Source organism: Musca vetustissima, unplaced genomic scaffold (assembly GCF_032173495.1).
Source record: "Musca vetustissima isolate MV318-11 ecotype Yass unplaced genomic scaffold, APGP_CSIRO_Mvet_v1 utg94780, whole genome shotgun sequence".
NCBI classification, from domain to species: Eukaryota; Metazoa; Arthropoda; class Insecta; order Diptera; family Muscidae; genus Musca; species Musca vetustissima.
The window spans coordinates 33,152-48,863 of record NW_026878314.1 but is presented as its reverse complement, the minus strand read 5'-3'; the positions used below and the strand labels follow the sequence as shown (position 1 = coordinate 48,863).

Below are 15,712 nucleotides of genomic sequence, written 5' to 3'. Positions count from 1 at the left end.
CATGGACCAGAAATATTAAATTACAGTCACTTCCTAATCCACAAAATACCAAAATTTGTCGGAACCGACATATGGGTTCCGATTTTGGAGGGCTATATGAAAACATATACCTTAGTTGATAATTTCTGGAAGGATGATGTGCTACCCAGGGGGAATACAAAATAATAAAAAAAAACTTACAGTCAGGTTGGTTGAAAAAAAATTGTCCAAGCACCCTAGAATATCGAATTTTAGGAGGTACCCTACTATGACAACTATACCAAAACGTGAACCGATGTTGATCATTTTTGGTGAGAAGATTAAACACATAATGAGAACTCAATATACTAAATTACTGCGAATTTTAATGAAATACATACTCAGCCATTAAAAATATCGAAAATTAAATCGAATTCAGGGAGGGGCTATCCTGAAACCTTGGACAATAATGATAATTTTTTGTACAAAGATATTGGAGCCAGGAAGAATTCAAAATACTAAATTACCGCCAATTTGATGGAAAAACACAGCTAAAATCCCCAAAATACAGAAATTCGGAAGGTACCCTTATATGGGAACTACCTTAAATCGTGAGCCAATATTGGTAATTTTTGGTAAGGAAAGTTACTACCCAATGACAATCCAAAATATCAGATTACATCCAATTTGGTTGAAAAATGAGCTCAAGCTTCCCAAAATACCGAAATTCGGAAGGTGTGGGGACTATCCTAAAATGTAAACCAATATTGATCATTTTTGTTATGGTGATTTGCTACCGAATGAGAATCCATAATACTAAAATACAGCCAATTTGATTGAAGAACGCACCTAAAATCCCCAAAATGCCGAAATGCGAAGGTACCCTTATATGGGGACTATCTTAAAATGTAAACCAATTCGAATGAAAAACGCACCTAAAATACTGAAAATATAGATATTAGGAAAGTACTCCTATATGGGGTCTGTCCTAAAGGGTGACCAATATTGATTATTTTTGATATAGAGATCTTCTGCCCAACGAGAACCTAAAATACTAAATTTCAAACAATTCGATTGGAAAACGCACCTAAAATCCCAACATACAAAAATTCGGAAGGTACCTTTGTATGATATTGATAATTTTTGGTATGTATTATTTCTAACCAACGATAACTCAAAATATTAAGTTACAGACAATTCGACTGAAAAACGCCCAGAAAATCCCGAAAATAAAGAAATTCCGAAGATACCATTACAGGAGGTCTACCCTAAAAAGCGGACCAATATTGATCATTTTTGGTAGGCACATTTGCCACACAACGAGAACCCAAAATACCAAATAACCGCCAATACGATTGAAAAACGCACCTAAAATCCCCAGAATAAAGAAATTCGGAAGGTTCCCTTATATGGGGACTACCTTAAAAAGGGGACCAATATTAATAATTTTTGTCATGGATATTTTCTGCTCAACTATAACCCAAAATACCAAATTAGAGACAATTCAATTAAAAAACGCACCGAAAATCTTCAGAATACAGAAATTCGGAAGGTACCTTATATGGAATCTACCCTAAAACTTTGGCCAATATTAATAAATTTTGGTAGGAAGATTGTTTACCCAGGGAGAACCCCAAATACCAAATTTCAGCCCATATAAATGAAACCGGTACCCAAGCTCCCCAAAAAACAGAAATTCGGGAGATACCTTTATATGGGTGCGACCCTAAAAAGTGGATCAATATTGATAATTTTTGGTAAGTAGTAAAATGCCAAATTACTGCCATTTTGGTTGAAAAAATGAGCTCAAGCTCCACAAAATACCGAAATTTGGGAGGAACATTTATATAGGAGCTACCCTAAAAATTCGATCGATATTTATAATTTTTGATAGGAATAATTACCAATTTAGATGAGAATTGTGCCCAAGCTCCCTAAAATACCGAAATTCTGGAGATACTTTTATATGGGGGCTACCATAAGACGTGGGCTAATATGATTTATTTTTGGTAGAGAGATTTGTTACCCAATGAAAATCGAAAATATTAAATTACAGCCAATTTGGTTGGAGAATGGGCTCAAGCTCCCCAAAATATCGAAATTTGGGATATACCCTTCTATGGGGGCTACCCTAAAAACTGGACCAATGTTGACAATTTTTGGTAGAAATATTAACAACCCCGTGAGAATTCCAAAATACAAAATTACACCCAATTTGTTTGTAGAAAAGTTTCCAATCTCCGATAATATCGAAATTTGGGAGATACTCTTATATATATGGACAATTCGATTAAAAATCGAGTCAGATATTCCCAAAATAACAAATATTGGAGAGTTCCGCTACATGGAGGCTATGTACAAAATATGGACCGTTAATCTCATTTCCAATACCAAACATGCTAGAAGTAGGAGCAATGTATGTGAAAAATTCCGAAGCTCTATCTTAAATATTGTGAGCTCTATAGTGATATGAATAGTCAGACAGACCTACTTTGATAAACATACATATAAGTTTATTCCGCTCAAGAATATATATACTTTATGGGGCATCCCGTCGAGGTGTTGTAAACCGAATAACTAACTTAATATGCTCTTAATCTTATGGAGGAAGATACACAATAAAAACAATATTTGAAAATTTACAACAATGCGAATTTAATATATTTTATTTAAGAAAAATCGTTGTCCATCCTTACCCCTACCTTCCCCCCTTCCTCTCCGTAACCCATCATGCGTGTGTTACAACACTCCATAAATCTTCATTTTCGTATGACTGGAATTCATGATGATGACGACCACACCACAACGATGATGGATAAGACAGGGTTTTGATTTATGACTCACTTATGAAAACCCCCGGCCTAACTATTATAAATTGTTCATTAATGTTTTGTTATTGTTGTTGATTACTCGTTTTAGTATTGTGTATAAAAAATCACTTAAAATTCCCCGCTGTACTTACCCAATCATTGAAATCAAATTTGGCCAACTCCTGCTGTGATGTTTGGGAATCAGCTTTTAAATGTAAATTATCAGCACCTGCAAAGTGGAGGGAAGAAAATGCAAATACAAAATTAATTATATTATTAATTAATAATATTTTTAATTGGGGGAATATTTGTAATAATTAAGAAGGAGGAAATAAATAAATTAAATTATAAATGCAACGTCTAAATTTATTGGACTACAAGTCGATGAGTCTCTGGGTTCGAATTCTGGAAGTATAATTCTTTCAATGTGATTTTAGATTTTCTATAAAAAGAGACTTGGATTTTCCTCCAAATGAAATGTATTCGAAGCCCCCTAATATTCAAATAACCAACCTAGGCATGAGGATAACACAGAATAGGAAGGATAGGAGATTGCGCCATCCACAGGAAAATGGCAGCGCTACATAATAATCAGGGATCCCAACCAATGCTGAAAATTCAAGGAGATGATGTTTCTAGGCAGTGCTATATGGCAATCCACATATAACATGGTACATCATCTACATTTTTGTAGCTATTTTAATGATAAAAGAGCTCTGTTAATACTATGTTAAAAATGTGATTCATGTCTTTGCTTAACTTGTTCGCTGGTTTCAGAATGGGATATTTCTGAAGATAAAATATCATTCTGACTACTACTAGGTCACTCGACTATTAGAAGGTCACTCGAGTATTAGCAGGTCACTTTTTATTAAAAATACAATTCACATTTGAACCACAAGAAGGTTTTCTATCTACAGAAGAACCACAGGAAGTTATCTCTATCGTCTGAGAGCTCTTAAGAGTTATTCTGTTATAAAAATGACATCAGAACATCGCCACCTTGTTTTCTCCTATTGGGATCATAGGGATTTCACAAAGTATCGATAAGTTCTTGTGTTATTTACGTCAATTATTGCTGTTACAGTTAAGTAGATAATTTGTCTGCTGTAGCTTGTTCTAGATGATAGGCCTGCCATCTATCGTTGCCTAGAAACAATGTATACTTATGTGTAATGGTTGGGATCCTCGCTTATTTGGTATTGTCCATTTCCTCTTGATGGCGCTATATCTCGCCATTTATAGTTTGTGTTATCTTCATAAGTGTTTTTTTTAAATTTTAGAAGAACAGGAAGTATTCTGACGATTCTTAGAATTTATTTTGTTAATAAAATAACTTCAAGACATTGCTTTTTCCTCCTGTTTCCCCTATTGGGACCATAGTTTCATTAATCTTTGTTTTTTCTATTCCAGCTAAGTAGATAATAGGCTGCAGCCTGACCTAGGTGATGGAGTCGCCATCTATCGTTGCAAAGAAAACCCCGCCTGTTTTGTGTGGTTGGGGTCCTTGCTTATTTAGTGTTATGATTCTCCTCTGAGTGGCGTTATGACATGCAATTCCTATTTTGTATTTTCCTCATGGGGGTTTTCTGTTCTTAGAAGAACCTCATAAAGTCTGGCGGATGTTGACAAAATATTAAAATAACTTCAGAACATCGTAGCATTGTTTTCCTTTGTTAATTCTCTTGCGATAATAGGATTTCTACATAGCATCGTAATCGATTATTCATTTGTGTTAATGTCTTTAATCATTTTATTATTCTGTTATTCCAGTTAAGTAGATTATGATTGTTCTGCTATAGCCTATCCCAGGTGATTGAGGACTGCCACCTATCGTTGCTATGATTGAAGTTCTTGCTAATTTATTGTCGTCATTTTCCTCTGGATGGCGCCATCCTCTGGCATTTCAAGTCCGTATCATCCTCATGTGTTGATGTCGAGGTTAGTTATTAAAATGTCAGAAAATGTCCGATATATTTTATCTGTAGATGAATGTTAGCTTATTTGTATAACATTTTCGAAAACTATATTATAAGCGGCTCATGTCTTTCCTAATTAAATTAGTTTTTTCGCTTTTAAAAGAATGGTCTTCTGTAGCCTGGTCCTAAGTATTGGGGATGCCATCTGTAGTTGCCTAAAAGAAACGTTTCCTTGAATTTTTGTGCAGTGGTTGAGGTCCTTGTTTATTTAGTATGACAATTTTCCTCTGGGTGGCGCTATCTTATGTCAATGTCAGTGGGCTTCGGGTATATTTCATTCCACACGAAATATTGAAAAAAATTTTCCTGTTCCGCTGGGATTTATTGGTTTATAGTCTGGCACCTTATACCCTTGTGATTCATAAGCATGGGGTCTTAATTTAGGTTGAGTCGCCCAACTTAGATTTAGTCGCTTGCAATGGATTTTACCGGCCGTCAAATACACTTCTTCAAAAAGTTTTCTATAGTAGGAAGGCTTCATAATACTATATAGATTTTTTTTGGTGGAATGTTAAGAAGAAAAGATCCGCAGTAGGTTCTCGAATTGTGAACCGCTCTCTGTAGGCTTAAAAAACATTCTGGAGGTGTTTAGGCCACATTCAAGGGGTTTATCAGAATTGAGAATTTTTTCTGGAAGTCATTTAACTATTAAAATACCTTTCAAAACCTTTGAAAATCCCTGAGAAGACAATTCGGAGGATTTCAATCTATAAAGGCCCCTCAGAAGGTCCTCCAGAGAAACCTTGCGGGAATTTTAATTACAACAGGTCTTTCAACGGGAAGTATTAGCTGTTCGTTAGGCGCAGATTCTTTTAAATATTTTTCAGGGTCGATTTTTAGGCGTAGATTTTTAAAACAATTTTATTTTTAGGGGTGGATATTTGAAAAATATTTTTCTAGGTCTATTTTTAGGTGGAGTTTTAAAAAAAATCAAAGTCAATTTTTAGGCGTGAATTTTAGAAAGCTATATTTTTTAATGTATATTTTTAGGCGGGGATTTTTGAAATTCTATTTTTTGGTGGGCATTTTTTTCAAAATATTTTTTAAAGACCTATTTTTAAGCTTTTTACTTTTTTATATTTAAAAAAAATGTCATCCAAACAAACAATTCTGCCACTTACCACTATTCAAAACTTGTTGCAAAAATATTCGCAATTCTAAGGTTTCGGTTACTAAAGCTCGACACACCGCTTTATAGTGTTCTTCAGGTACAGTTGGTTTTATGTGATTTCTGCAGGCCTGAAAAATAGATAGAAGAGAACAAGCAGATAAAACAACAAATTATAGAAAGGTATGAGAAATACAAAATAAAACAGGAAACAAAAACATAACCTAAAGAGAGACAAAGTGACGAAGTTAGAAAAAAGGTTAAAAATTGCAGATCACCAGTCTTGCATAAAATCTACGTATTTAGTTCTGAGTATCAGGTGTAGATTGCAACAGCAACAACAATGACAACAACAGAAAAAGAACCTTAACCAAGACAAATTGAAGGTAATGAGAGATGACTTGGAGACTGGAGGAGGTTGGTGGCTGATGGAGGCTATGATGCAGTGGCAAATGACAATACAAATAGTTTTATGGTAATTTAACACTTATTAAGTAATTTTGTAAAACATTTATGTGGAAGAAGAAGCAGAAGCGAACACAACAAAATTACATGTTGTTGTTTTTTGCGAAACTACAAGGAAATATGATTTAAAGAAACCCCAACAAGCCATGCAATTGGATGATGATCTCCACCAGCACCACCACCGTCATCGTCGTCGTCATCATAATGATAGTGAGGTTTGTAGGTAGCTAAGGTAGCGGAACATTCAGTTCAGCTTTGGGGATCCATTTTCAAACCGAAACTAAACCAAAGTGTTGACAAGTTTCAGTTGCAAATGGTTTTGGTTGCTGGGTGGATTTGTTTGGCCCCCTCCCGGTCGGTCGGTTGGGTGTTTAGAGATCATCATTATGGATGGTTGGTTGGATGATCCCCCTGGTTTATTTATTTTTGCTAAGGCGATAATCATTGTTGCTGTTGTTTTTGTTGTTGTTGTCATTGCATTAAGCGTATCATTGTGGGCTGGCTGACTGACTGCCGGCTGCCTCTTCCTCAGATCTTCTGTGAGAAACCACAGAAAAATATTAGAAAAATGTCAGCTGCATTATAGAAATATCACTTAGGTGTGAAAATGAAAACACACTCACACACATACACACTAAGCTATGTAGATTCACACATTTCATAAGGTGAAACAATAACAACAACGTAAGAAAAACTTGAACTGTTTTGACAGTAGGGAAAATTGTGAATTTATGGAGGTTTTTCTTTCATGGAGTGGATATTACAAAAAAAGAATATTTTTAAGGACCTACAACAAGGCGTGGATTTTTTTAAAGAATATTTTTTTAAAGACCTACAACAAGGCGTGGATTTTTAAAGAATATTTTTTTAAGGACCTACAACAAGGCGTGGATTTTTTAAGAATATTTTTTCAAGCATCCACACAAGGCGTGGATTTTTTAAAGAATATTTTTTTTAAGCATCCACACAAGGCGTGGATTTTTTAAAGAATATTTTTTTTAAGCATCCACACAAGGCGTGGATTTTTTAAAGAATATTTTTTAAAACCATCTATCCACACAAGGCGTGGATTTTTTAAAGAATATTTTTTCAAACCATCTATCCACACAAGGCGTGGATTTTTTAAAGAATATTTTTTCAAACCATCTATCCACACAAGGCGTGGATTTTTTAAAGAATATTTTTTCAAACCATCTATCCACACAAGGCGTGGATTTTTTAAAGAATATTTTTTCAAACCATCTATCCACACAAGGCGTGGATTTTTTAAAGAATATTTTTTCAAACCATCTATCCACACAAGGCGTGGATTTTTTAAAGAATATTTTTTCAAACCATCTATCCACACAAGGCGTGGATTTTTTAAAGAATATTTTTTCAAACCATCTATCCACACAAGGCGTGGATTTTTTAAAGAATATTTTTTCAAACCATCTATCCACACAAGGCGTGGATTTTTTAAAGAATATTTTTTCAAACCATCTATCCACACAAGGCGTGGATTTTTTAAAGAATATTTTTTCAAACCATCTATCCACACAAGGCGTGGATTTTTTAAAGAATATTTTTTCAAACCATCTATCCACACAAGGCGTGGATTTTTTAAAGAATATTTTTTCAAACCATCTATCCACACAAGGCGTGGATTTTTTAAAGAATATTTTTTCAAACCATCTATCCACACAAGGCGTGGATTTTTTAAAGAATATTTTTTCAAACCATCTATCCACACAAGGCGTGGATTTTTTAAAGAATATTTTTTCAAACCATCTATCCACACAAGGCGTGGATTTTTTAAAGAATATTTTTTCAAACCATCTATCCACACAAGGCGTGGATTTTTTAAAGAATATTTTTTCAAACCATCTATCCACACAAGGCGTGGATTTTTTAAAGAATATTTTTTCAAACCATCTATCCACACAAGGCGTGGATTTTTTAAAGAATATTTTTTCAAGCCATCTATTTATTAAAGTATATTTTTTCAAGCCATCTATCCACACAAGGCGTGGATTTTTTAAAGAATATTTTTTCAAGCATCCACACAAGGCGTGGATTTTTTAAAGAATATTTTTTCAAGCATCCACACAAGGCGTGGATTTTTTAAAGAATATTTTTTCAAGCATCCACACAAGGCGTGGATTTTTTAAAGAATATTATTTCAAGCATCCACACAAGGCGTGGATTTTTTAAAGAATATTTTTTCAAGCATCCACACAAGGCGTGGATTTTTTAAAGAATATTTTTTTAAGCATCCACACAAGGCGTGGATTTTTTAAAGAATATTTTTTAAAGCATCCACACAAGGCGTGGATTTTTTAAAGAATATTTTTTTAAGCATCCACACAAGGCGTGGATTTTTTAAAGAATATTTTTTAAAGCATCCACACAAGGCGTGGATTTTTTAAAGAAATTTTTTTTAAGAATATTTTTTCAAGCATCCACACAAGGCGTGGATTTTTTAAAGAATATTTTTTCAAGCATCCACACAAGGCGTGGATTTTTTAAAGAATATTTTTTCAAGCATCCACACAAGGCGTGGATTTTTTAAAGAATATTTTTTCAAGCATCCACACAAGGCGTGGATTTTTTAAAGAATATTTTTTCAAGCATCCACACAAGGCGTGGATTTTTTAAAGAATATTTTTTCAAGCATCCACACAAGGCGTGGATTTTTTAAAGAATATTTTTTCAAGCATCCACACAAGGCGTGGATTTTTTAAAGAATATTTTTTAAAGCATCCACACAAGGCGTGGATTTTTTAAAGAATATTTTTTAAAGCATCCACACAAGGCGTGGATTTTTTAAAGAATATTTTTTTAAGCATCCACACAGGGCGTGGATTTTTTAAAGAATATTTTTTTAAGCATCCACACAAGGCGTGGATTTTTTAAAGAAATTTTTTTTAAGCATCCACACAAGCCGTGGATTTTTTAAAGAAATTTTTTTTAAGCATCCACACAAGCCGTGGATTTTTTAAAGAAATTTTTTTTAAGCATCCACACAAGCCGTGGATTTTTTAAAGAAATTTTTTTTAAGCATCCACACAAGGCGTGGATTTTTTAAAGAAATTTTTTTTAAGCATCCACACAAGGCGTGGATTTTTTAAAGAAATTTTTTTTAAGCATCCACACAAGGCGTGGATTTTTTAAAGAATATTTTTTTAAGCATCCACACAAGGCGTGGATTTTTTTTTTAAATTGCAATTCATCTCTCTTTCATATCTTATTTAACTCCACATTGATATGTAGTCGCAATTTGCCATTAATTCGATTACATATTAATCTACATTTTATTTCTTTTCGTGCTGTGGTATTTTGAAAGCCAACTTCCGAACGGAAGAAATTTCATACCAAAGTCATGGCAAAACAAAAACGAAACCGAAAAAATTACGTTCTTGACGTTAGTGATTAGAAAAAAACTTGGCTAGTATTACATACATTACAATAACAACATAGTCTCGTTAAATAATGATGTTGTTGTTGCGGCAGCAGCAGTCGGTGGTATTATTAAATCACTTCCCTATGTGGTTAAAAGCCAAAACAATCATGCGTAACATATTTACACAATTTATCTCTGCCACAATTATCCGCAACTCAGTTGTCTATGTGTGTGTTCGTTCGTTCGAATGGATCGGTGGATCGATGGATGGTTGGGTGGATCGATGGATGGATGTGGAGTGTGAACAAGTTAAACAAATACGATCAGTGGGTAGACAAATAATAATATTTGTTATTAACCGACTTTAGGTGGGGGATATGGATCATTTAGTGCTGTTGTCAAGAGGTAGGGAGATGCGAGCACTGGATTATGGAAGCCAACTGAGGCTAAATGTTTTTTCTTCTCATTCTCTTTATGTAATTTCTGCATTTAATATTTGTAAAATGTAACCTCAAAAATTGAAAAATTACACTTGTGATTAAATAATTGGATTTATTTAAGAAAGACTCAAGCTCACATTTTCTCAAATTGGTCTTGAGAAAAAAAACCAGCATTACATGCATGTGCTCGGTGATAGAGATCTATTAAAAAACAACTATGATTCCAGGGAAAAAATTACGACAGTAATAGTAAAAAAATGTTTGTATAGTCATGGGAAGTAATTGGAGACAATAATTTGTCAATTTTTGTAAAGCAAGAAATGTAAGCTACAAGGCTAATATAAAATCCACGCCTTGTGTGGAAGCTTGAAAAAAATATTCTTTAAAATGTAGGGGATGATAGATACCAAGCAACGGCTCTGATTGTCTTTAACATGGCGAAGTCCAGGCTTATCTTGGTCCCTCTTTCATCTCAATTGACTTCCCCGCGGTGTCACAACGGGTAGCTATTTTCAGACGATTACACACTGTATTATAGCTGCCATGAAACGAGACATGAATTTGGCTGTGGATTTATGGTTAACAGGAGAATAAAAGACCTCGTCTCCTGATTCACTCCAGTAGATGAGCGAATTGCTATAATCCGCATAAAAGCGAAGTTCTTCTACATCAGTCATATGGCAGCAAAGGTGCGATCTAAGACAACACGGAAACTCAACGTCGAAAAGCTGCAAACACAACAGTTAGCCGAGGCCTACTCCGCTCAACTTACACACCTGCTTAACGATAATATTATAGAAGCACAATGGCAAAGAATTGTCCACTCCTTACAAACTGCAGCAAAAGTAACACTTGGGTACCCAAAACACCACCAAGAAACCCAAGGTACGATCAGGAGTGTCGTAATGCTACTGATGTGAAAAACGCAGCATATAGGGCAACCCTGCAGACAGTAGCAATACGTAATGCGATGGGGAACTATCGGGAGAAGAGGAGAAACGTATTTTCAGAAAAAAGAAGAAAGAACAAGAAAAACGTGAGCATGAGCAAATCGAGATGTACAGGAGTCAGCATAAAGTCCGGAAATTTTACCAACGAGTAAATCACCAAACCGAAGGTTTTGGTGCAGGCACATCCTCCTGTAGAGAAGAAGAAGAAATCTGGTGACATATACAGACAGCATGTTGAGGTTCTGGAAGGAGCATTTTGAAAAGCTTCTGGTATCAAATAGGATCTGGAAGGAGCATTTTGATAAACTTCTGGTATCAAATAGAAGATACCCAAGAACCAATAAGAGATGATGGTATAGAGTCTATACCACCTAGCCAAGATTAAGTCAGAATAGCAATTAATCGGCTGAAGACCAATAAAGCAGCAGGAGCCGATGGGTCGCCAGCCGAACTATTCAATTTGGCATTCCTGCAAAATTAATACGGCTATGCAGGATAACTTTAAGTGGCACAAGGTCAGCAGTTAAAGTCGCAAAGGACCTATCGGAGCCTTGCAATACTGAACGAGGATTCAGACAAGGTGACAGTTTGTCCTGTGATATTTTTAACATCCTACTGGAAAAGGTCATACGAGAGGCAAAAGTGAACATAAATGGCACTCTGTACACCAAACAACACATGTTACTCGCCTACGCCGATGACATCGATATAATGGGTCGAACATTGCGAGGGGTAACAGCCACGTTTGATCAAATTGAAAAGGAGTCGGCCAAAGTGGGTCTGACAGTAAACGGCGACAAGACTAAGCTGATGGTATCAACGCGCAATATGTCCAGTAGACTCGGACCAACTGTGGAACTTGAGATCTACAGCTTCGAGGTAGTTAAACATTGTATATACCTTGGTACCGCCATAAATAAAACGAATGACATCAGTTTTGAAATTCGGAGAAGGATTGTGATGGTCCACAGATGCTACTATGGTCTAAGTGAGCAGTTTAGAAATAAGGCACCTCCCGCCAGACCAAACTCACACTCTACAAGACGCTAATATTACCCGTGCTATTATATGGATCTGAAGCATGGGTACTTGCGCAAGCAATATCTTGGAACGTGGTCTTTCAAATTGGAGGAGATGCGCACAAGATCGACGCGTTTGGAAATGTTTTTTAAGTAATCCACGCCTTGTGTGGGTGCTTGAAAAAATATTTTTTTTTTTAAATCCACACCTTGTGTGGGTGCTTGAAAAAATATTTTTTTTTTAAATCCATGCCTTGTGTGGGTGCTAAAAAAATATTTTTTTTTTTAAATCCACGCATTGTGTGGATGCTTAAAAAAATATTCTTTAAAAAATCCACGCCTTGTGTGGAAGTTTGGAAAAATATTCTTTAAAAATCCACGCCTTGTGTGGATCTGTTAAAAAATATTTTTTAGAAAATTCACACCTTGAAATAAATGTAAAATTGGTTTTATAAGTTTGTATTCAAAATGTTTCCAATTTGAATGACATTTGCGGTCATTTTTACTAGAATTCAACACTTTGTTTTGAAAACATGAAAATTGTTATTCAAAATACTGACACATAATGATGAGGCGCAATAACTGAGAAACCCCGAACGACGCGTGTCATTTAACACAACAACAACAACATCAAACACAACAACAACAAACACTAGTTACAACAAACATTAAATGTCATTCTAGCATCCATCAAATGTACAAGGTAACAAAATCGGAGATTCTAAATGTCACTGAGGGAGAGGTTGCCAAACAGGGTATGGAAGGGAGGCTTAAAAATTTTTTTAAATTTTTTTTTAATTTTTTTTTTGTTTAAAAAAGAAAAGTGATTCCGGTAATCAATAACCCACAAACAAAAGTGTTTGAAACACTTTGAGGTTTCTTTGGAAAAAAGCAAACAATATAAAATTATCTGTCAATATAAAATCTCGGTGGCTTTTCATTTAAACGTTATTTATTTATTTGCTTAGAATATCATTTCGATCTTTTTGATCGCGATATCATTGATCTATTTGAAACGCTTACCTCTAAGACATAATCGAATTCTTTGGTTTCATCGTGTTCATCATCCCAACGCTTGTAGCCCTCGTCAATGCCTTCATCGATGCAGTCATCAATACAATCATCGTCTTCTTCGGTTTCTGAAAGACAATAAGAAGAAGAGGAATCAGAAAAGGGGGGAATTACAAAACGGGAATTTGAGAATTATCGTTTTGTTTTTCTTTTTTTTTTGGTTTTGTTTGGCTCAGAATTATGAAATGGCTGATTGACGTTATGGTAATAAGTTTGTCAGTGTCAGGGGTTCTAGAACTGACAGTGAGGTTTTTTTCCAATTAAGTCACATCTAAATTAATTACAACAACCACATGTGTGGATGGATGGATGGGATGGTATGGCTTACAACCAAACCACCCACCACACTAATGGAATTGTGTGGACATTTTCAATTGAATGAAATGCGCAATTTATTATTCTTTGTGAAAATTAGGGAAATTTAAAAAATAAAAATTTTCCCTTTCGAAATTTTCATAAATTTTTTCCAGACTCATGTTCTTCAAATTCGATCCAGTCCTGATAATAATTTTTTTTAGATCATTCTTACCATCTTCAGTCATGTGGGTAATAAGTTCCTCCAGTTCCTGGGACATTTGACATTGTTCATCTTCGTGTAAATTATAATCCAAGGCATTATAAACGACGACGGCAACGTTTCGTAGGACCTGAAATGATAAGTAAAAATATTCAGAATTAGAAAAAAATATTTATTATTTATTTTTAATAAAAAACCAGTAAGAAAAATAGTAAAGTCGGACTGGGCCAACTATATGATACCCTTCACCACTTTGGGTATATTGTACATATGTATCCTTACAATTGTATGTCAATGTTCCCTCGAAGGTACATACTCATGTCTTTCTTTTAGAGCCGTGTGCGTATCATGGAACAAATTTATGGAAAACGATTTATAGCAAAATTGATATAGGCTATTCGGTACGCCGCACTGTTAAAAATTTCATTTCAATCAGACATCCGTTCGAAATACATATGGAAGCTATGCATCTGCAATTTCAACAAAACCCAATAACGTCATTCAAGTCTGATGAATGGGGAGCTATATCTAAATTTGAACCGATTTTCTCGAAACTTGGCACACATCATTCTGGACCTAATTCAGTACTCTGTGGCAAATTTCGAAAGATATAGAGGGGCTTTGGTGCCCCATTTACCTTAAATCGGACGAAACTATATATGGGAGCTATATCTAAACCTGAACGGATCTTCACGAAACTTAGCACACATCATTCAATACTCAATTCAGTACGCTATGCCAAATTTCATACAAATTGAATAATATATAGGATCTTTGGTACACCATTTGTTTTAAATCGGTCGAAAATATATATGGGAGCTATATCTAAATCTTAATCGATTTCCACGAAACTTAGCACACATCATTCTAGAGTAAATGCAGTACGCTGGGCCAAATTTCGTGCAAATCGAAAGATATTTAGGGACTTTGGTGCACCATTTACTTTAAATCGGACGAACATATATATGGGAGATATATTTAAATCTGAAAGATATTTAGGGACTTAGGTGCACCATTTACCTTAAATCGGACGAAAATATATATATAGCTATATTTAAATTTCGTGCATATCGAAAGATATTTAGGGACTTTGGTGCACCATTTACCTTTAATCGGACGAAAATATATATGGGAGCTATATCTAAACCTGAACGGATCTTCACGAAACTTAGCACACATCATACTAGACTAAATTCAGTGCGCTATGCCAAATTTCGTGCAAATCGAAAGATATTTAGGGACTTTGGTACACCATTTACATAAATTCAGACGAAACTATATATTGCAGATATATTTAAATCTGAACCGATTTTTTCCCAATTGTTCGCCCTTCGGCCAAATAAATGAGCTGTGCCAAATTTCATCAAAATCGGATGATAAATGCGACCTTTACTTTGTTTACAATTTAACATAAACAGACGGGCGGGCATGCATAAATCGACTCAGAAAGTGATTCTATGCATATTCTCAAAAGGAACCATGTGTCTATCTCGTTTCCTTTTGCATGTTACAAACATATGCACAAATACATAATACCCTGTACCACAGTGTGGTGAAGGGTATAAAAAGATAGTTTTCCACCAATAAGCGTAAAATGAATATTTCTCCTATTTCGCCTCTCATTTAATTTTAAATATTAAATTTAGTTACATTAAATTAAAATAAAAATAGTTTATAGTTATTTTCAAAGGAATTTCGTTGCATTCTTAAAAAAATCTGGCAGTTATAAAAATTCCATAGAAAAGTTTAGAGGGTCTTCTTAGTCTAGACAAAAGGCGAAAACCACGAAATGGTTATATTTCCAAGAAATTTGTTTTAAAACTTGAATTTTTAATTCAGTATTTTATTCCGCAAAATGTGTTCCTCATTCTCTGCTAGTTTGTGAACTATTTTTTTTATTTTATTATTGGAATTTTAAATTTAATAAACGCCAGCACCCTAACCTGCACCCAATCTCATCATTGTTGGCAGTGTGAGCTCCAGCAGACCAAACAAAAAATGCATACGATCTAG

The 15,712-nt window shown here is 34.7% G+C and overlaps 1 protein-coding gene across 1 annotated transcript in view; it reads right to left on the bottom strand.

Moving 5' to 3' along the window:
• Window positions 1-13,829, bottom strand: part of LOC133323110 (protein spire-like) — a gene marked incomplete at both ends in the record, with an annotated part of 70,007 nt that extends 56,178 nt beyond the window's left edge. The window contains 4 exons of the mRNA XM_061532065.1: window positions 2,921-2,997; window positions 5,869-5,986; window positions 13,135-13,250; window positions 13,712-13,829. Of these exons, the coding sequence (XP_061388049.1) occupies window positions 2,921-2,997; window positions 5,869-5,986; window positions 13,135-13,250; window positions 13,712-13,829 (429 nt within the window). The remainder of the gene's footprint in view (window positions 1-2,920; window positions 2,998-5,868; window positions 5,987-13,134; window positions 13,251-13,711) is intronic.
• Between the last annotated feature and the right edge of the window lie 1,883 nt (window positions 13,830-15,712).